Source organism: Lepidothrix coronata, unplaced genomic scaffold (genome assembly GCF_001604755.1).
Source record: "Lepidothrix coronata isolate B3197 unplaced genomic scaffold, Lepidothrix_coronata-1.0 Scaffold78, whole genome shotgun sequence".
Lineage (NCBI taxonomy): Eukaryota > Metazoa > Chordata > Aves > Passeriformes > Pipridae > Lepidothrix > Lepidothrix coronata.
Window position 1 is genome coordinate 3,228,863 of NW_016690258.1, and position 20,586 is coordinate 3,249,448.

General features: G+C 59.5%; 2 protein-coding genes across 2 annotated transcripts; one reads left to right on the forward strand and one right to left on the reverse strand.

Moving 5' to 3' along the window:
* Positions 1 to 1,156: 1,156 nt before the first annotated feature.
* On the forward strand, positions 1,157 to 4,369 carry GNAT1 (G protein subunit alpha transducin 1). The gene is made up of 8 exons (XM_017819854.1): positions 1,157 to 1,376; positions 2,684 to 2,726; positions 2,921 to 3,062; positions 3,134 to 3,291; positions 3,378 to 3,506; positions 3,590 to 3,719; positions 3,806 to 3,959; positions 4,172 to 4,369. The coding sequence occupies exons 1-8, from the start codon at positions 1,271 to 1,273 to the stop codon at positions 4,360 to 4,362; spliced, it is 1,053 nt and encodes a 350-aa protein (XP_017675343.1). The 5' UTR covers positions 1,157 to 1,270; the 3' UTR covers positions 4,363 to 4,369.
* Positions 4,370 to 5,343: 974 nt separating this feature from the next.
* GNAI2 (G protein subunit alpha i2) lies at positions 5,344 to 20,324 on the reverse strand. Its single transcript, XM_017819986.1, has 9 exons — positions 20,147 to 20,324; positions 11,996 to 12,038; positions 11,685 to 11,826; positions 11,145 to 11,305; positions 8,590 to 8,718; positions 7,306 to 7,435; positions 6,929 to 7,082; positions 6,356 to 6,562; positions 5,344 to 6,210 (listed from the first exon to the last, which is right to left on the reverse strand). The coding sequence occupies exons 1-8, from the start codon at positions 20,262 to 20,264 to the stop codon at positions 6,372 to 6,374; spliced, it is 1,068 nt and encodes a 355-aa protein (XP_017675475.1). The 5' UTR covers positions 20,265 to 20,324; the 3' UTR covers positions 5,344 to 6,210; positions 6,356 to 6,371.
* Between the last annotated feature and the right edge of the window lie 262 nt (positions 20,325 to 20,586).

Below are 20,586 nucleotides of genomic sequence, written 5' to 3' on the forward strand. Positions count from 1 at the left end.
GCCCTCTGGCAGCCGAGTGCGGCACTGCAGGAACCCCCCGCTTTGGGAACGGGGAAGCGCCGGGAACAGCTTGGGGGACACAGGGGCACTGGGCTGTACCGGGGTCACTGGGGGAATCCTGGCAGGACCTGGGGTCACCGGAGGTGAGGGGACACTGGGAAGTTACTGAGGTGTTTCTGGGGACACTCAATATTACTGTGGTGGCCACGATGGCAATGGGAGGCACTGGGGACACAGGAGGTGGGCACTGGGAAAGGACACTGAAGAGCCTAAGGGCATTGTGGGGGCTCACTGTGGGGTATCATAGGTGTGGTACTGAGGTGCCTGTGGACGTTGGGCAGGGTTCTTTTTTTGGGTGGTCACCACACAGGGAACTGGAATTGTTTGGGGACACTGAGATTTCTTCTTGGATTACTGGGACGTGTTACTGGAGAGGGCCTTGGAGATCCTGGGGAGGGTACACGGGCATCCCTGAGGACACTTGTGTAAGTGTTGCTGGAGGGCCTGGGGACACTATGGAGTTGATACTGAGTTGGCCTGGTGGCACTGGGAGTGTGCTGGTGGGTGGTTGGGGACGCTAAGGAGGGCACCCAGTGTCATGGGCACATTGGTGGAGGGTCCTGGAAGGGCCCTGGGGACCCAGGGTGGGGTGACTGGGGCTGCCATTCGATCAGTAGGGAGAGTAACCCTGGAGTCACCGGGCACAGATGACAAGGGACACTGGGATGGCTTGCTGGGGAGGGGCTCTGGGCACTCGTCCAGAGCGGGGGTATGACCAGGTGAGATGGGGACAATGGGGACATTTCCACACACTGTGACTAGACCCCAGCAGACACACACTCTCATTCCCCCAGTTCCAAACTCCTGGGGTCCACAGCAGAGCTGCATCTGGGTGGGGGTCCCACATCCCCCAGGGTGGCCAGACCACTGCCCCAGCCCCAGGGTGGGAGCAAAACAGGGGGCTGGTTGGTCTGCCCCCCCGGCAGAAGCGCTGACACCGGGAGCTACAGGATTGCTGAGCTCAGCCTGCTGCAGATTGAAGGGGGTTTATCGGGGGGGCCTGGCTTAAGCCCCGGGTGCTGAGCACAACCCCCTGCAGGCGGCCCCCCGGGACCTTGGCCCCGTCCTTGTCTCACATCGGGTGGGCAGTGGCGGCAGCGACGAGCACAGGGAGAGAGCGCTGGAGGCGGCGGGGGGCTGGAGCTCGTTGCTCATCCTGGTGCTGACCTCCAAGGAGCGGGTGGTGAGCCGCAGGGCCGCGGGGCTGAGGATGGGCGCCGGGGCCAGTGCCGAGGAGAAGCATTCCCGGGAGCTGGAGAAGAAGCTCAAGGAAGATGCTGAGAAGGATGCCAGGACTGTCAAGCTTCTGCTGCTGGGTAAGGGGGAGACAACGCCCTGGGGGACATACCTATCCTTTGTGCATCCCACCCTAAGAGCCCACCCAATGTTCCTCTAGCACCTACCAACACCCCTCAACCCAACCAGCACATCCCACAGCCCCCCCAAACCCAACTAGCCCACTGAATGTTCTCCTGACCCCCAGATGGATCCCCTAAAGCCAAGCAACCCACCCTCACAGCTCACTTAACATTCCCCTGACTTCCCCAGCACTCCTAAAAACAAGCAGCCCACTCCAACAGCACTCCCATTTCCAGGCAGCCCTAAACCCAATCTCCCCATCTCAACAGCCCATCCAATGTTTCCCTGATGCCTCCAGCATCCCTAAACCAGACCAGCACAGCCCAAGAGTGTCCCCAACAACCTCCCACTCCCAGACATACCTAAAACCAACCAACCCCTCCCCTATAACCCAACTAAAGTTACTCTGACTGCCTGCTAAACCCAACCAGTCCAACAGTCCACACAACAGCCCCTGCTCCTAAGCACCCTAAACCCATCCAGCCCACCCTAACAGTCCCCTGACTTGCTTGGCACCCTTAAAAGCACACCCCAACAGCCTACTTCATGTTTCCCTCACACCCTCAGCACCCCTAGACCCAACCAGCCCTTGCCAACAACCTCCCGTTTCCCTCACCCTCAGCACCACTAAACGCAACCAGCCAACCACAAAACCCCACACAGTGTTTTCCTCTCCCTGTCAACACCCCTAAACCCAACCAGCTACCCCAACATCCCCCCACTCCCAGGCCCCCCAACCCCAACCAATCCATCCCAAGAGCCTTCAGCAGAAGCACCTAACAGAACCCCATCCCATCAGCCCCCCCTCCTCCTAAGGATCCCCATGCAGCCCCCTTGTACTGCAGATCCTTCCCAGTCCCTCCTGGTGGTGCCTGAGGACTGGGATGCCTTGTATTTGGTGAGGCCATGGCTGCAATCATGGCCTGGCCCAGGACATGTCCCTCTGCCCTGCCAACAGGCTTGGGGCATTGAGTGGTGGGTGGCGGGGTTGCCATGCCACCATGTCCCCAACCCCTCCCTTGGGTCCCTGAGTGCATTCCCGGCTGAGCTGCTGCAGATCCCATTAGCCATAGCAGCTCAGCCCAGTCTTAATGCCACTGGCACCAGGCTGTAATCCCTCTGCACACCCTGAGCCATGGACCTGGCACAGCCAACAGGGCCCCGAGCCGTGTCAGACTCCAGGGGTCCCAGTGGGACAGTGTGAGGCACAGTTTGGGGTGCCCATGGCATGGGCACTGCCATGACCTGTGTTCTGTCCCTTCAGGAGCAGGAGAGTCGGGAAAGAGCACCATTGTCAAGCAAATGAAGTAAGTGCCAAGGAGGGGTCACTCAGCCATGCCCCACAGTGCCATGTGCCTGTCCCACAACACAGCCACGGGATGCCCCTGTCCCACCACGGCTGGCTCTGCCCCATGCCACAGCCATGGGGTGTGCTCACCCCTTAGTGTGTGGCTCAGCCCCATTGCACCCAGCTCAGCCCCATGCCTCCCTCTCTGGCCAGGATCATCCACCAGGACGGTTACTCGCTGGAGGAATGCCTGGAGTTCATTGCCATCATCTACAGCAACACACTCCAGTCCATGCTGGCCATCGTGAGGGCCATGACCACCCTCAGCATCCAGTACGGTGACACAGCTCGCCAGGTGAGGAGCATCCCATGCTGGTACAGGGTCCTTGCAGCCCCCTGGCCCCACTGAACACCTCTCCCTCGTAGGATGATGCCCGCAAGCTGCTGCACCTCTCAGACACCATCGAGGAGGGCACCATGCCCAAGGAGATGTCGGAAATCATCGGGCGGCTCTGGAAGGACTCAGGCATCCAAGCCTGCTTTGACCGTGCCTCCGAGTACCAGCTCAATGACTCTGCTGGCTAGTATGTGGGGTGGGGGGTGTGGGCAGGGGGAGGGGTCAGGCAGGGGGTGCCAACCTGTGTCTCATGCCCACCACGTGCCCGGCCAGCTATCTGTCAGACCTGGAGCGCCTGGTGACCCCCGGCTACGTCCCCACAGAGCAGGACGTGCTGCGTTCCCGGGTCAAGACAACCGGCATCATCGAGACCCAGTTCTCCTTCAAAGACCTCAACTTCAGGTGGGGGCCAAGCTTCCAATGAAGGCTGGTGCCAGGGGTGGACAGGGGGATGGGAGACACCGACTCTTCCTTGTCCTGCCCAGGATGTTCGATGTGGGCGGACAGCGCTCAGAGCGGAAGAAGTGGATCCACTGCTTCGAGGGGGTGACCTGCATCATCTTCATCGCTGCCCTCAGCGCCTACGACATGGTCCTGGTGGAGGATGATGAAGTGGTGAGGAAGGCTTACCACATCACACGCCCTCTCCTGTGTCCCCATCATGACATGGGGGGTCACCATGGGGCTGTGTCCCTCCACAGAATCGCATGCACGAGAGCCTGCACCTCTTCAACAGCATCTGCAACCACCGCTACTTTGCCACCACCTCCATCGTCCTCTTCCTCAACAAGAAGGATGTCTTCCTGGAGAAGATCAAGAAGGCCCATCTCAGCATCTGCTTCCCTGACTATGACGGTGAGTGTAGCAGCAGCTGGTGGTGGTGTGGTGCTGGTGGAGGGCTGGGTGCCACCACCCCGCCGCAGTCCCCCACCAGGTGTCCTCAGTATCCCGTGTAAGTGATGCCACACGAGCCTTGCCCACCCGAGGGAGTGTTGGGTGATGCTGAGCCAGCACCCTTAGGGGGACACCAGCCCAGGAGGGGACCCCACTCACTGCCATGCCACCAGGTCCCAACACATACGACGATGCGGGCAACTACATCAAGGTGCAGTTCCTGGAGCTGAACATGCGACGGGATGTGAAGGAGATCTACTCCCACATGACCTGTGCCACAGATACCGAGAACGTCAAGTTTGTCTTCGACGCCGTCACTGACATCATCATCAAGGAGAACCTCAAGGACTGCGGGCTCTTCTGAGCCCCAGACCAGTGCCCCGTCCCCAGTCCAGTCTCCCCCTCCTCTGAGACCCAGCACTGTTGCTACCCCCACCCCACCTCCACAATCATCTCTATTTGCCTCAGGATGTGACCCCAGAGACACTCTTGGGCTGGGGCCACAAACTCACTCCCCCTTCCCACCAGTCCCCCCACCAGCCAGCACTGTGGGGCACCCAGTGCCACTGGGGGTCCCTGGGTGATCCTGGGTGCTACACGGTGCTGGAGACTCTTGGGTGCTGTGGGTTCCTGGGTTCTCTTTGGAGCTGAGGGGGTCTCCAGATGGCCCTTGGCACTGGGGAGACTGGGGGACTTCAGGTGCCCCTTGGTGCTGGGAATCCCTGGTACCCCTTTGCAGCTGAGGGGTGCTAGGGGTTCCCTTGAGTGCTGGGGTGTCCTAGATATCCTTTGGAGCTGGGGGTTGCTGGGGGGGTCCCTTGGGTGTTTCTGGGGTCCATGAGTGCACCGCAGAGCTGGGGGATGCTGGAAGTCTCCAGGAACCCCTTGGAGCTGGGACCCCCTTGGGTGTGGGGTGCCCATGGGTGCTCCCTGGATCTGCGGGTCCTTGCAGGCTGCTGGGTGCAAAGGGTGCTACATCTCCCTCTGGGCTACAGGTCACTGGGTTCTCCAGGGCACTGAGTGTCCCCAAGGACTGTGTGATACCAGGGCCTCCTGGTTGCCACCATCCTCTAGCTGCAGAGTAAGGGGTGGTCATGTGTCCGTCCCCACCCTGCAGCCCCCTCAGGGTGGGGCTCAGCCCTGAAGCAGCATCCCAGCTCTACCCCTGCTCCCACCTCCCATATACCCAGGGGCTTCTGCTGATCCTGGTGGGATACCAGCCCACCTCGTGTCCCTCTCCCATGCCAGGGCCCCCCCCCACCCCACCCACAGAGATGAAGCCCCTCTGCCCACCCCTGTGTCACAAAGGCAGTTTCAGTACGTCTTTTTCTTTTTTTTTTTTTCCTTTCTACATTTTATTATTTCAAACCGTGTGAACAATTCGGAAAAACATCCTGTGGGAAAAGCGAGGCCGCAGGCACCGGCTGAAGGGTCCCCCTTGGGCTGGGGGGGACAGCGGGGCCGCTCTGTACAGCGGGCTCTCCTCGCCCAACGCAACAGCTAGACCTAAAAACTAGGCTTAGAAAGAGGGGGGGGGAATAGAGGCAGCGGGCAGCACCCCCTGCCCACCCTCCTGCCCGGGCTGCCCGTTGGGATGGGGGCAGTGAGGCGGGGTGGGGTGCAGACCCTCCCCCCCAAGGCACACGGTTGGGGGGTGGGCTGGCCACGGAGGACGCCGCCACCACGTAGCACTTGATGCTTTTAAATAGTTTGGTAAAAAGGTTTCTTTAAAAAGCAACCTGGCCCCAACCGGTGTGGTGTGGTTTTTTTTGCATGGTTTTGGGTTTGGGTTGTTTTTTCTTTTCCTTTTTTTTTTTTTTCTTCTTCTTTCTTTTCTGGTTTACTAAAAGGAATGTCATCGGTCGTGTTTGTGGCCAGGTGGGCATCCCCGAGGGGACCCTGTGCCCCCCATGCCAGCAACACTTGCAATGTAAACAGTGAGAAGAGCACCAGGGCTCGGAGTGAATGAAGTGGGGGCTGGAGCGGTTCAGGGGTTACAAACCAAGATTAAAACCTTGTCTTCCCTGGGAAGGGCGACGCCGGCGAGGAGGAGGAGGAGGACAATGGTAGGGGGCAAGCACGGGTGGCAGGAGGGACATGAGCCCTGCCACCGTGCTGGCACCCAAAAAGTCTCTTTATGGGGTGGGGACGGAGGGATGAATCCAAAGAGAAGCAGGAGTGGGGGGGTGGCGTGGTCCTTCCTTTGGGGGTCCTAGGAGAGAGTAGAGGTGAGCAGGGGAGGGTCTGGGGACAGGGGGCAGCCTGCGGGTGGCAGGCAGTGCCCATCCCATCCCCAGAGGATGCTTCGTGACCACCCCATTTTGGGGGGGGGGGGCACCACTGGGATCATCACCCACCTGGGCAGCGCCACACTCAGAAGAGCCCACAGTCCTTCAGGTTGTTTTTGATGATGACGTCGGTGACGGCGTCAAAGACAAACTGCACGTTCTTGGTGTCGGTGGCGCAGGTGAAGTGGGTGTAGATCTCCTTGGTGTCCTTCCGCTTGTTCAGGTCCTCAAACTTGCTCTGGATGTAGCTGGCTGCCTCATCATACTTGTTGGCCCCTGGGGAGGAGGAGACACTGGGCTGCCCCACAGTCGCCCATGGCCATCGGCACCCACTGCCACTGGCACCAAAGTTTTGGGCCTGCCTTGGCTCCCCATGCTGCCACAGCCACTGCCCCAATGCCAAACTGATGCTCCAAAGGCAGAGTGAGCCTCAGCTAATGCCCTAGGGCTGCTGCCCCTCGTGTTGTGTCCTCCCACATCTTCCCCCATCCCCTGGGACACTCCAAACACCACCACACCCCACTTGCTGCCCCAACACACTGCTCCTCAACAGGAGAGCCATCTCCATCCCCAACACCTCCTACTACTTGGCCCAATACCCCTGCGAAGAGAACAGGGGGGTACTGCAGGTCCCAGTGGTACCTGTGTACTCAGGGAAGCAGATGGTGAGGGAGCTGTGCACAATCTTCTCCTCAAAGAGGTCCTTCTTGTTGAGGAAAAGGATGATGGACGTGTCTGTGAACCACTTGTTATTGCAGATGCTGTCAAACAGCTTCATGCTCTCATGCATCCGGTTCTGGTAGGGGAGATGGCACTGTGAGCTGGACAGGGAACCTCAAGCAGCACCTACCCCACTGCTCCCCACCCTGCCACCTCCCATGTTCCTGCCTGCCCAGGCAGGGGATGCCAATGGGCCTGAAAGGCTTGGACCACACTGGCAGCCCGCAGAGGAGGGGGTGCTCCCCCAGTCCCCCAAGGAGGGAATGGCTCACAGTGTTGGTTCCATCTCTGTGACTCACCATCTCCTCATCTTCAGCCAGGACCAGGTCATAGGCGCTCAGGGCCACGCAGAAAATGATAGCAGTCACCCCCTCGAAGCAGTGGATCCACTTCTTCCGCTCCGAGCGCTGGCCACCCACGTCAAACATCCTGCAACAGAGAGGTGATGTGGGGATGGGCAGCAGCTCCTGGCCCCACAGCCCTTGCCCCATACCCTGACTCAGTGTCCCCAGCTGCCCAGAGCAGGAGCAGCACAGGCATGGGCACAGCACAGTGCCTCTGCCCAAGGGTTTTGCCAGTGCCGAAGATCTGCCCTGGCACCTGCTGCCTATCTCAGGGACAGGGCAGTGTCCAGGCTCTTTTCCCAACTGGAGAGGATTCCTGATGTGAGCCAGGGCAGGATCAGGCCACCTCTCCCAGGAGGTGTCAGTGTGATGCTTCCCAGGGACCTGTTCCAGAATGGGCACTGCTGGGCTTTGCCAGAGACCTTGGACCAAGGGAAGCCAAGTGGCTGCAGGCTCAGCAGGACTGCAGGAGCACAAAGGCTCAAGGATGACCCCAGTGCACTGTGTGCCTCTCCTGCCACGGGCAGCAGAGGATGCCCTGCCTCCACAGGGAAAAGCATAGCAGCAGCACCATGGCCACGTTCACCGGGGCTGGCAGGAAGGCTTTCCCACTGGGACTTGCTGCATCCCGCCCCCCCCAAGACCCCCACCACTGCCACCTCCAAAGCACTGCCCTGGTGATGTGTGACCAAGCATCTCCATCCCACCAGGGTGGCACAGGGGTCCCTGAGAGCCTCCTGCATTCAGAGAGGACCCCAGCAGATCCTTCTGACATCAGCTCTGTTGCCATGGGACTAAATCCCCTGGGACGTGCGCAATGCCAGCTTTTTGCCTCAGAAACTGGAGCCCTGACTATTTCCCGTGGGTTTCAGTGGAAAGCAACCACGGGGTGCCAGCAGGCAGCAGTGCCAGTGCCTGACCCCAAGACCCCAGCTCCTCCCCAGTGCCCTTCCCACAACGGAAGCAGCGTCAGCGCACCCGGAGGATGGATGCCTTCCCCCTTCCCCTCCGTGCCAGAGCCTGGATCCGCCCCTGGGCTGAGCCCTGCGACGCGTTTTTGAGGCTGTTCCAGCTCTTTCAGCGGTTTCCGCTCTCTCTGAGGCAGCAGTTCCCACCATGAGCAAACCCGGGGCAGGGGAACTCGGTGTATGCAGCGTGCAACCAGGATCCATCCCAGCATGGGGAGGAAGGGGGGTTTTTTTGCCATGGGAAAGGCAAAAGGGAAAGGGTCGGACATACTTGAAGTGCAGGTCCTTGAAGGTGAAGTGGGTCTCTACGATGCCAGTGGTCTTCACCCTGGTGCGCAGCACATCCTGCTGGGTGGGGATGTAATCGGCACGAGCTATCCTCTCCAGGTCGTTCAGGTAGCTGGGGAGTAAGAGGAAAGGTGCTGTGGAAGCTGGACCATGGGGCACAACCCACTAAATCCCATGGGACATCCCCACACCGTTCCAGACATCCTCTGGCCATCTCCCAGCGTCGTCAATTCAGGGTGGGCAGTGCCGAGTTGGGCAGCACAGTGGGGGCCCCATCTGCACCCCGGGGTCACCCCGTGTCCCTGCCAGACACAGGCAGGGCAGGACACCAGGAGTGGCACGGGACACACAGGACCGAGGGACTGGGGGGCAGTGTGCTGGTGCTGGGAGCCAGGCAGAGGGTGCAGCCAGAGCAGAGGGGCTCACCCTGTTCCCCTGGCCGTTTGCACAGGGGGGAAATGGCAAGGGGAAAATATTCAGCGCTATGGCAACCAGCCGCAGCACCGGCGGAAACAATCGATGGCACCGTGCCATTTATAGTCAAAAACACAAAGGGACGGCGTCCTGGGAGGAAGCGGGAGGCGGGCAGGCCGGAGAGACAGGGAGCAGCACAGCAGGGGACTGTGGCCATCCCCGGCCATCGCCTGCCCTGCTGCCCACACAGGCTCCCAGCAGCGGCGGTGGCCCGGTCCCCAAGGCGCAGAGCCCACCGTGACCGTGACAACCAAGAACTGCCGGGGGGGATCAAGGCGGGTTTTGATTTTTCCAGCTCACATTGCTTTAATTGGGTTACTGCAAACGGGCTCCTTTAAGCAAATTAGGCTTGTCTTAATTAAGGTATTTGCAGAGTCATAATCTGGTGAAAGCCAGATTACAGCCCGCAAGGCCATAGGGATCCTTGGCTCTGGCGGCAGCACGGCCGCTCGCCAGCTCCTGGGAAACCCTGCAGCGTGCCGGGGCAAGGCCGGGCTGGAGGTGCACCAGGACCCTGCCGTGTGTGTGAGGGCGGGGGGCCAGCACATCGTCGCTGCAGAGCAGCTCAAAAACAGCCGGAAACACAGACAGCCTCCGGCTGACAAAAAAACAGGAAACACCGCGGCAGGGCCCTGCGCTGCGCCAGCGGCTCTCGGACCTTGCGCCAAGCCCAGGGTGCTGGTGAGCACCACCCTGGCACCCCAAGCTCCTGGAATCCTAAGGCACTGTGGAGGAGGAGGCTGCAGCTGCTGCAGAGGGCTGGGGCACAGGTGGGCTGCGTGCCAGGCACAGCACAGGGCTCCTTATCCCCGGGCTGCTCTCTGCCAGCAGCACAGTGAGCACAGCATCATTCCCACGGGATGGGCAGGGCATCAACCACCACACTAGCATCTCTACAGAGCTGGAAATGGGCTGGAGCAACAGCTTGAGGGCACTCCTAATTAATGGTTGTCCAGCCCCCACCATGCTCCATAACAGCTCTAACAGCAATACACAATTCGTAGACACTGTGCAAATACAGTTGCTCCAACTTTGTGTGTGAGCTGCCAGGTACCTGCCGGGTGTCCCCTGTCCCCAAACCTGCACTCACTGCTGGGGAAATGCCTCAGTGATGGGGCTGAGCAGACAGGAGCCAGGGAGGGCGGGTGTGTGCCGGTCAGGAGGAAGTGAAACCCATGGGTGTTGGGGGAAAGCGCTGCCAGGAGCTTCTCCAGGGTTGGCACTTGCCAGGAGCTTTCCTGCAACCTCTTCCCCAAAACGACCTCAGTACAGAAGGGGGACCCAGCAGTGCCACGCAGGAGGGGACAGCTGGGGGTTGGACAGCCCTGGGCTGGCAGTGAGTCCCAAGCATGCTGGTGGAGCCAGGCTTGGCGGGGTGTTCCTGGCACACCGTGAGCTTCCCTGCCACACTTTACCACGAGGGCACTGTGCAAGCTAAATGCAGATTCATCTGTGTTGCCCTCTCCAGCAACGGTACATTAGGCAGATTAACTTATTTATTAATCTCTTCAAGGATAAACCCAACCAGATGCATCAATTTATCTACCTAAACACTGGTTTGCTGGATAATGTGCCAGTTTAAAGCCGTCTTTCCATATAAAATCAGTTAAAAAGAAAAAGAAAAGCCTCTTGAACGTTCTACTCATCCTCTTCAGACCTAAGTGTCCCCAGTGCTTTCCTTGGGGTTTTTTCTTGCCTTCATGGCCCATGAAGGGTGAGGAGGGTGGGCAGGATCCCAGCTGTGTTCATATGGGGGAGCCACCGAGGAGCATCCCCCGGGGAAGGGCAGTGGGCACCGAGCAGTGGAAGGAGGGAGATGCCCCGGTGCCCCCCCTCCCAGGGGACACAGCACCCCACTAGAGGAGGAAACAGCTTTCGAAACATCCGCCTTCCCAGTTCTGCTCCGGCTCAGCCCCAGCATCGTGTGGGAAGTGGCAGCACCAGCCCCAAGCCTGGCAATGGAGAATAGAGGCCCCCAGAGGGATTTTCTGCTGCTCAATAAAAGCGCTGCGGTCCACAGGGCCCAGATCAGCCAAGCTGGGGCAGAGGAGCAGGGGTACTCACTAGGCAGCAGAGTCATTCAGCTGGTACTCTCTGGAGCGGTTGAAACAGGCCTGGACCCCGTTGTCAGCCCACAGCCTCCGGATGACATTGGCCAAGTCCTCCGGCATGATGCCCTGCTCCTCAGCGGTGCAGGAGAGTGCAAACAGCTGCCGAGCATCATCCTGCAGGGAAAAAACAGAGCTTGAGCACCGGCACCGGATCAGCAAAGTTGACTCTGCTCCAGAGGACCTGACTGGAGCCCAACGGATCCCACACAGACAGCACGGTGGAAGCTCCTGTGGTGGATGGGGATGAGACCCAATGGAAACAGCAGGACCCCCACCCCTGCACCCATCAGGGGCTGTGCCAGTGCAGCCACCCATGGGTTATGCTTTGGGTCCTCCCATCTTCAGTGCCAGAGACAGGAGGACACAGCCATCCAGGGAACAGCAGGGCTTGGGCAGGGCCACTCTTAATCCTGGTCCAGCTTTGGGCACGTCTGCTTTAGCCCCTGAGAACCCCCATCCCTGCCAGGCGTGGTGAGAGCAGGAGGGCACCCACCGCTCTGGAGGAGTCTCCAAAGTCAATCTGCAGGTTCCCCATGGCCTTGATGATGGCCATGATGGACTGGATGGTGTTGCTGTAGACCACAGCTTTGTACTGCCGGCACTCCTCCTCTGAGTAGCCATCCTCGTGGATGATCCTGGGGCAGGGGAGAGACACAGACAAGGTCAGCCCTTTGGGGGGCACCCCAGGGTGCTGCTCCCCACCCATGCTCTGTGGCAACACCGATGGGGAGCCTTCCCCAATCGAGGGGAAAGGTATGAGGTCTGAGTGGTGTTGGCCACAGTGACAGTGCAGGGACCACTCACTTCATCTGTTTGACAATGGTGCTCTTCCCAGACTCGCCGGCACCTGCGGAGAAATGAGAAGGGAAGATGAGGTCCTGCTCAAAGCCAGGGACCCTCACCCGACTGGGACACCCCTTCAGCCCAGAGAGGGAACACAGCAGGTGCTTCAGCCATTGGAGAAGAGCTCCCAGCATTGGTGAGAGCGGATGTTTGGATGGGCACCGGGAATATCAGGACCAAGAAAGAGGGAGGAAAAGGGGAGCCTGTGGGGGACCTTGCAATAGTTCCTGAGGGGAGAAATGACACCTGCTCTGGGCCAGGAAAATGGCATCAGCACACTAACATTTCCCCATGATCCCAGCACACCACAGCCAACTGGATACTCCAGCTTTGGGGTATGCTCACTGCATGCCCACGGCTGGAGCTGGCAGAGGCCAGGATGCAGGGGTGCTCATGTCACCAGGTACGGGCAGGAAACTCAGGAAGAAGCTGCCACCTCCACCAGCCAGCTTGAGCGATCCCAGCGGGACCAGCCGCCCCCGAGTTGGTTCTTAAATAGCACACACTTCCCAACCTGCCGGGTCCTGTGTCCCAGCTCACTGCAGAGGCAGCTGCCAGCAGGGAAAGTCGATGGCTTTTGGGGTCATTCTGTTTTTCAGCATCCAAACGCAGGGTTCCAGAAGTTCAGAGGGACAGCCAGGGTGCCCAAGGTTCCCCCTCCTCCACCCTGTCCCCCTTAGGGATGTCATCCCTATGCAGGCAATGTGCAGCCTGGCCCAGCCCTCTCTCCCCAGGCTGTAAGCAGGGAAGGAGCAAAGACACCCCGGCTGCAAGAAAGGGGAAGCTGAAAGGGGAAGCTGAAAGGGGCGGTGCATGTCCCTTGTCCCCATGAGATGGATGAGTGCCTGTCTTGTCTCGCCCCGAGACCCTCACCAGCCTCTTTGGCTGAGGACCAGTGTGGTCCTTGCCTCTGGGTGCAGGTCCCAGGGGATCTCCCCAAGCCAAGTCCATTCCTGTGTCCTCTTCCTGTCCATTTTCAGTCCATTCCTGTCTCCCCAACACTGCCCTCGGCCACGGAGCTGCCCTTACGGGGGGCCCCAAGGGCTGCGCCAGCACAGCCGCAGAGGGGGCAGAGAGATTACAAGGAGGTTAAAAAAAAAATTAGAAAAAAAAAAAGGAGATTATGCTAAAATTAACTGGCAATAACAGGGCCCATCATGCCAGCTGGGACATGGTGCAGGGAGTAAACTCCTTCTGCACATGTCCCCGGTCTGAATGCCACCCAGGTGATGGGCATGTACCCCCAGGGACACCACGGCAGCACTGCTCAGGGTACAGAGCACCCTGATGCCGGGGCCACACTGAGGCTATGCAGATCCTGTATTCATTGCCATGAGCACCCTGCTCCATGGTTCCCGTGCCATATGTGTCGAGGGAGAGGCTCTGCTCAGCTCAGAGGTCACCATTCAGCACTGCAGGGGCTCTCCAGCACTGCCGACCGATCCTCCTCTGGCGCCCTCAGGATGCTGACGCGGCACCCAGCGCAGTCCAGCCAGCGCTCGTGGTCAGTGCTGGCAACTCCTGCCCGGAGCTGGGAGCAGGGGGGAAGGACTCAGCATATCCCTTCATTTTTTCCATTAAATACCTCTGGTTTCTGACACCACCGTGTACCGCTGGGTCAGGCAGCTGGAGCCAGCTGCACTCACCCTGCCCTTCCCTGACGGACAGGGAAACTGAGGCACGTGGCAAGCAAGGACCCTGCTTATCAGTATCCCTGGGGTGAGGTGCCAGACAGCCAGACAGCTGTTTCCCATTCTCCGGCTCTGCCTTATCCTGACATTTGTTCCCTGCCAGGAGGGAACAATCCCCCTGGGACCACCTGCCTGCAGGAGTGACAGTCACAGGGTGACCATCACCAAGGCTGACCATTTCCTCGCAAACTTCCCCAGCGTCTCCCAGCTTCTTCCCTGCTCCGTGAGGAAGGTGGCCATGCTGTTTCCCCCTGTTTCAAGTCAGCACCTCTGCCTGCCACCAGGAGCTCACCTAGCACAAGAGCCTGTGCACTTGCATTGAGCAGGAATTTGGGTCGTAATTAATACCCTCCCTCCCGTGTGGGGAACCCTCCCCGGCCCCCCCCCCGGTGAGGGCGGCAGAGGGGAAGGGTTTCCAATCCCCGGAAAACCCCAGCTGCCGCCCATTCAGCCCCAAAACAATTCCTGGGCCGGAAGCCAACAGCCGGCTTCCACTCTCAAGCCCAGCCCAGGCAGGACGAGGCGCTGTCAGAGGGGCTTTGCCTCCTCCAGCCCCCCCTGGCAGCATCACGGGGGACAGAGAGACCCTCCCTACCACCATGGGCTGACCCCACAGCTGTGCTCCCTCCAGCCCTGCCTCTCTGCCAGGAGCAGGCAGTTCCCAGGGCAGTGCCTGGCAAAACAGGAGGAGAGCTCTCTCTAGAGCTCATTTCCTCCTTTTTTTGTTAAAAATAATCTTCAAAACTTAAAATAAGCAAGCAGCTGCCCAGCTCCAGAACACCCTGCTGATCGACTGGCAAAAAGTTTATTGAGCCAACATATATATTTTGCAGCCCACGATTTATGACGCTTTCTGGGCAGTAGATATTTAATGCAATATACGCACATAGTTCTGGGCAGCACATATGTAATCCCTATATTTTAGGAGCTGGCCACAGGTTTCAGGATCCACCTCATCCCGCATCACCAAGAGCGGATTTTCCATTTTTCCACACGGCACCATCACGTTCTATGCCTTCAAATATCCAGGCATGGATGGAAGCGATGCACAGCTGGAAAATTTGCCTTATTACAGGGGAAAAACTGGAATTCAATCCACCAGTGGGTCCAGAGCCATCTCCATCCCCAGCAGCTGAAGCCCCATCCCCAGACACTGTCCCGGCAAGTTTTCCCAGCCTGGCAAACAGCAGCTATTATTTGAGCATGGATTTACTGATAGGTTTTAGTTCTGGACAAACACACCAATTCCTTTCCCTGCAGGACAGACAGATGGCTGAACAGAGGGATGGCTGCGGAGCCCACCCCCCCCCAGCATCTGTGGGGTCCCCATCATCAAATGGACTGTCAAAGGGGTGTCTTAAAAGCAGAGTTACCCTAAAGACTCAAAAACTAACAATAAAAAGAGATTCCCTCAACATTTTCCTTCCTACCCAAAATAGATGGAAAATTGCTGTAAAAATAATCACATTTTTTTAAAACCCCACGGTGACATAGGGCGTTTTTCCCAAGGGCCGTCCCATTCCAGCACAGGGCTGGCTGCTTCCCAGAAGGAGCCTGTGCATCAACAGCTGGTGGATGCCACGTCCCCAGGCAGGACCTCAAAAAACTGGGGGGCACTAGGGAGGCACAGACCCCCCTGTCCAAGGCAGCCGATGGAGATGCAGAAAAAAAACCCAACAAAAGTAAATAAAATAGAAATAAACTGGCAGCAGGAAGGATGCTCGGAGCACACAGGGAGGAGGTGGGCTGGGTATGGTTTCCCAGGGGGAGCATGGAAAATGCCAACAAGGCCCGCCGGTGTTCGCAAGCTGGACAAAACTACCCTTGTGCCGGGCTTTTTCCAGGAATCCTGGAACTTTGCTGCTCAGTTTCTGACCCTGTCACAGCCAGAGCGGTCCCTTTCCCCCTCCGCTGAGTGTCCCCAGGCCTGGGTGCCAGCCATGCCATCCCCTCCATGCTGCCCTGACGGGATGGGGGCTCACCCGCTGGCACCCAAATCCCCCCACCTGAGTTTTCCACTAATGGGATGGAGGATTACTCAGCTCCCCCCACTCTGATGATTCAACCAGTCTCCAGCCCGGAAACCTGTGCTCCGGGCCTGGAGCAGGAAACCCGGTGGCTGCGGAAAGGCCAGGCCAGCCCTGGCTATAAACAGTGCTTGGGGACACCGTGATCCCACAGCACTCACTGGCACCCACAGCCCTGGGTGGGCTCAGACCATGGGAGATCCTCTTCCATAAAGCTATATATATATAGGCAAAGCAATATATATATACACACTTTTTGATATATATAAATCAATGTATATATTGCTCCATACAAAAGAGCAATGTGTGTATACATATATATACACAAAATGCAATTTATATATATTTTAAAATAGAAAATATATTTCTAATGAGTATGTGAAAATATATGTAAAATATATACATATAAGCCTGCTGCTTCCCCCGGGCAAAGCATAAGTGCTCATCTTGGAGCAGAGGGCAGCTGCCTGCCTCTGGGATTTCACCAGTGGGGGCATGAGAGTGACTCATCCCAGGGCTTGGGTGCCAGGGTCCTTCCTCCCATCCCACCCCAACCCATCCCAAGTCCATACACCAGCTCCAGGGGGTTGGATGTGGGGTCCTCTCTGGATCTAACAGCACTGAGTTTTTCCCTGTTCACCATGACACCTCGTGGTCCGTGGTCACAGTGAAGGCAACACAGCCCATCACCCAGGGCTGGGGCAGGAGGAAGGACAGAAACAACTCCCCAAGACAGGATGAAGCACAACAAACCATACGGAACTCAGGGCAGTGCCGGGGCCACACAGCCTCTGAAAGTCACAGCTGGTCCCTCCCTTCCTCTATTTTTATGCAAGCCTAAAAAAAAAAACCCAACAAAGTGGCTTCCGAGCCCTGCCCTGGCCGCCCTTGCCCTGGCCACGGCTGGAACAGGCAGCTCCTGCGTGACGTCCTCCGGTGCCACCGCGCCAGGGGGGTGAGAGGGCAGCGTCCTCGTCCTGGGGTCTGCACCTGCAGCACTGCAAACCTCTGGGGATCGACATGACCAACCCACCAGCACCTTCCCCATCTCTAGTGCAGCTGAGAAATTCTTTTGCTTTCCTAATGCTCTGAAGATAAGGGATAAGGGAGTTTGAACACGGTGATCGCTTGCCTGCTGCCAATCCTGCATCCCGCCCAGAGCATCCCACAGGCAGGGAGGTGGGATGGTCAGAACACAGCCTCCAGAAGGAGGTTGTGGCTTCAGGGGTTTGAGTCCTGGTGATGCCCAGGAGCCAACAGTGGCACCAGGAGGTGCTAGAAATGCTGCTGCACAAGGCAGATGCTCCAGGTGCTTTCAGTTGTCGGTGGCGGCTCCTGGCCTCTCCCAGCACCAAAACCTTGGGAGACTGCAGGTTTCCAGTGGCAGGGAGGGGGACATTGCTTTGTTTGTGGGGAATTGCTTCATCTGGGGAGGATCGCTTTGTCTGGGTCTTCCTGTCAGACACTGGAGCTACAAACTTTCCAGTACACAATGTGTTTGCCAGCAGAGGAAAACCTGCAGACATCGAGAGGTACCACGGCAGGAATGGTGCTGCGTCCACGCCTGCGGAGCCACACTCCATTGCGAGGGGTCCTGCACTGACAGTGTGTCCATCCCTCTCCAGCTCACTGCCACAGCACAGGAAAGGCAGAAGCAGGCTCACCACACACAGGGCACGGCACAGAGCCAAGGCAGCTGCACCAGTCAGCCCCAAGCCCTCCATGGTCCTACAGTTGCGATGCCACTGCCGCACACCGAGACCGTCACCCTCTGCTCACACCAAGTCCTGCCGGCAGCGGTGTCCCAGCTCCAAGCTTTGGCTGTGGGACAGCACAGGTTGCCAGCAAAAAACATGCCACACTTGGAAGAGGCATCTCCTCCTCACGCCGCAGGTTGATGCGGCACAAAGGGTAAAGCTGTTTTTCTCCTTAGCTTTTGCCCCTCCCTTTTCCTGAAGGAGGCAGGAGGGCTGCAGCCCCCAGGGAGGACTGTGGAGCTCTGCCTTGCTGAATGCAACCAGGAGCTGTGGGGCTGACCAAAAAGCGCCCACCTGGCCTCATGTGAGGCCTTGGGTCTCCTCAAAGCTTCCCCTGACCATAGGGAAAAAAAATAAGCCATAGGAAGGGTGAGCAGCAGGGTAGTGAGAGTACCCCCTGGCACTGTGGTCCCACCAAAGGGGTTCTTGCAGAGGTGGGGGATGTTACAAGCAGCAGCCCCCCGGGTGGGAGGGCAGTGCTGGCCACACCTCCCCAGGCACTGCCTGACCAGCTTGGAAGGATTTTCCAGCCGTGGCCGGGCTCAGAAATGGGCACTGATGACCCAAGGCTCTGATGCTATTGACACCTCAACAGCTTCAAGGGGAAGGGAAAAAAAGCCTTAGAAAATGTACAGAAAGAGCCACTGAACTCTATTTTTGGCTTTAGAAACCAACTGAGTTCAGAAATGCCGCTCGTAAATGCCGGCCCCAGCAGAAGGGAGTGTGGACATCCTCCTCCTCCTCCCACCTCCCCTTCAGGACAGACCGAGACCCAGGAAAGGACATCAGCCAGTCAGCCCAGACCATGATCCCTGCTCTCTGGCAAGCCCCTAACCACCCCTCGGTGACGCTCAGTGCCACTGATGCTCCCCATCCCAGACAGTCCCAGGAGCCTCCCATAGGAGGTTCCAAACCCCCTGGCCAGCTACAATCCCCATTACTCCCCACCAGGCAGCGGTCCGAGAGGAGCCAAGCCAGCAGCGAGGCCAGCACGGGAGCAGCTCACGGCAAAGGGGGACCACGTGTTTCCCCACCATTCCGCAAACCCCACGGGGGGTTTCACTCCCCTCACTCTTCCCCCCCACCCAAAAAGAAGTGGGGCGGAGAGTGTGCCTAACCAGTGAGCCCCCCCAACAGCACAGATCCCCACCAAAAACCCCCACGACAGGTCCTGCTACCAGCACAGCTCACGCCAAGGCAAAAACAAAATCAGAATTAAACAAAACGAAAACACGCGAGGCGTTCTGACAAAGGAGCGTTTCGAGGTGTTAATTACGTATTTCTCAAGGCAGGCAGGGGCTGAGCAAATAAAGGGCTGCCGGATTTCGGCGTGACTTCCTGCTGCCGGCAGCTTCCTCTGCCGACGGCGATGAACCCAAAAGACGTTTTCTGCCAGGGATCCCTCTGCCCATCCCACAGCCCCACAGTGCCGTGGGAGCCCCGCGCGCTCCCACCTCACACCTGGAGCGGGGCTCTCCCTGGGAATTTTGTAAAGGGAATAAACAGCCCAACTGGGAGTCATTAGAAGAAATAATAAATTAAAATAACGAAGCGGCTGCCTTGCCCGCAGGCACAGGGCAGGGCTGTGAACGCCCACGGGAGCATCGCTGGGCTGCTTTGAAGAATGCAAGCGGCCCGTTATCAGCACCAAAATCGAGTGTCCGTGGGGCAGAGAGCCCCTGGGCTGTGGGGGTCCTGCCCACCATGGGCAGTGGCTTGAGCTTCCCGCTACCCACAGAAAGGGGAGGTGATGGAGGGGCTCAGGCCTTTCCCAGTGCCCCAGAGGGGGGAAGCACAGGGCAACGGGTGCCTGTTGACCTCATTACCTCCACCACAGCTAACCCGAGGCCAGGGTGAGAAGAGCCCACAGAGGAACTCCCCAGCACAGCCGGGCAGCTGGGGGTCCTGGGCAGGCAGGACAGGGTGCCTGGGCTTGCAGGGCCTTTGCTGGGGGAGGTCCATCCAACAGGAGGGTGAGGATGCCCCTGCCTGTGTCCCGAAGGGTTGTGCCCAGGCTGGACCGGGCTGGGGGAACAGTACAGTAGTGGGGAGGCAGTCACTTCTGGGGGGAACCCCCCAGCCCAGGGTGGGGTGGCACCCACTCCCAAGGGACACCCAAGGCTTGTTGTATGGCAAGCACTCCACTCCCAGGGAGATCCCCAAAGTCTGAAGTGGGGCTGGCATCTTGTTTACACAGGGGTGGGGAAGGCATCCCACCGCAGAGGGGATCCCCAGGGTCTGCTGTGGGGTCAGCACCGCACTCCTGGGGGGATCCCCAAGGCCTGCTGCGGGGCCAGCACCCCACTCGGGGGGGGCGGTGACCCGGAAGCCTGGGGCGGGGCAGGCCCCCCGCTCCCTGGGGGATCCCCGGGGCCCGAGAGGAAGCCGACAGCCCACTGAGCGGGGACCCCGCATCCTGGGCTGGGGCCAGCATCCCACTCATGGGGGATCCCCGGGGCGGGGCGGGGCGGGCACCCCCGGCGCTGGTACCCAGGGTCGCTCCGGGGCAACGCGGGGCGGAGGCGGCGGATCCGCTCGGTTCCAGCAGGACCGGGCCGGGCCGGGCCGGGCGGGGAAGCCAAGTGGGGAGGTGGGGGGTTCCGGGGGGGCGGGCCCCGGGGTGGGGGGGTGTCTCACCGAGCAGCAGCAGCTTCACCTCCCGCGCCGCCTTCTCGCCGTCCTCCCGCAGGTTCTTGTCGATCATGCGGGAGCGCTCGGCGGCCGCCTTGTCCTCGGCGCTCACGGTGCAGCCCATGGCGGCGGCGGCGGCGGCTGCTGCGCGCGCCCGCGGCTCTGCCGGCCCGGCCCGCCCCGACAGGCCCCGCCCCTGCGCGCGCCCGCGGGGGCGGGGCCGGGGGCGGGGCCAGTAGGGCGGGGCGCGGGCGGGGCGGGCCCGAGGGGGCGGGGCCTCGTGCCCGCCGGAGCGCGGGCCCCCGCGTGGCAATGGCGGGAAACGGCGCGGGGGGGACATGGGGACGGGAATTGAGGAGGGACACGGCGTGTGAAGGGACAGGAGTGGGGCAGGACACGGTGTGTGAAGGGACAGGCGGGCACCGGCCACGGCGTGCGACGGGACA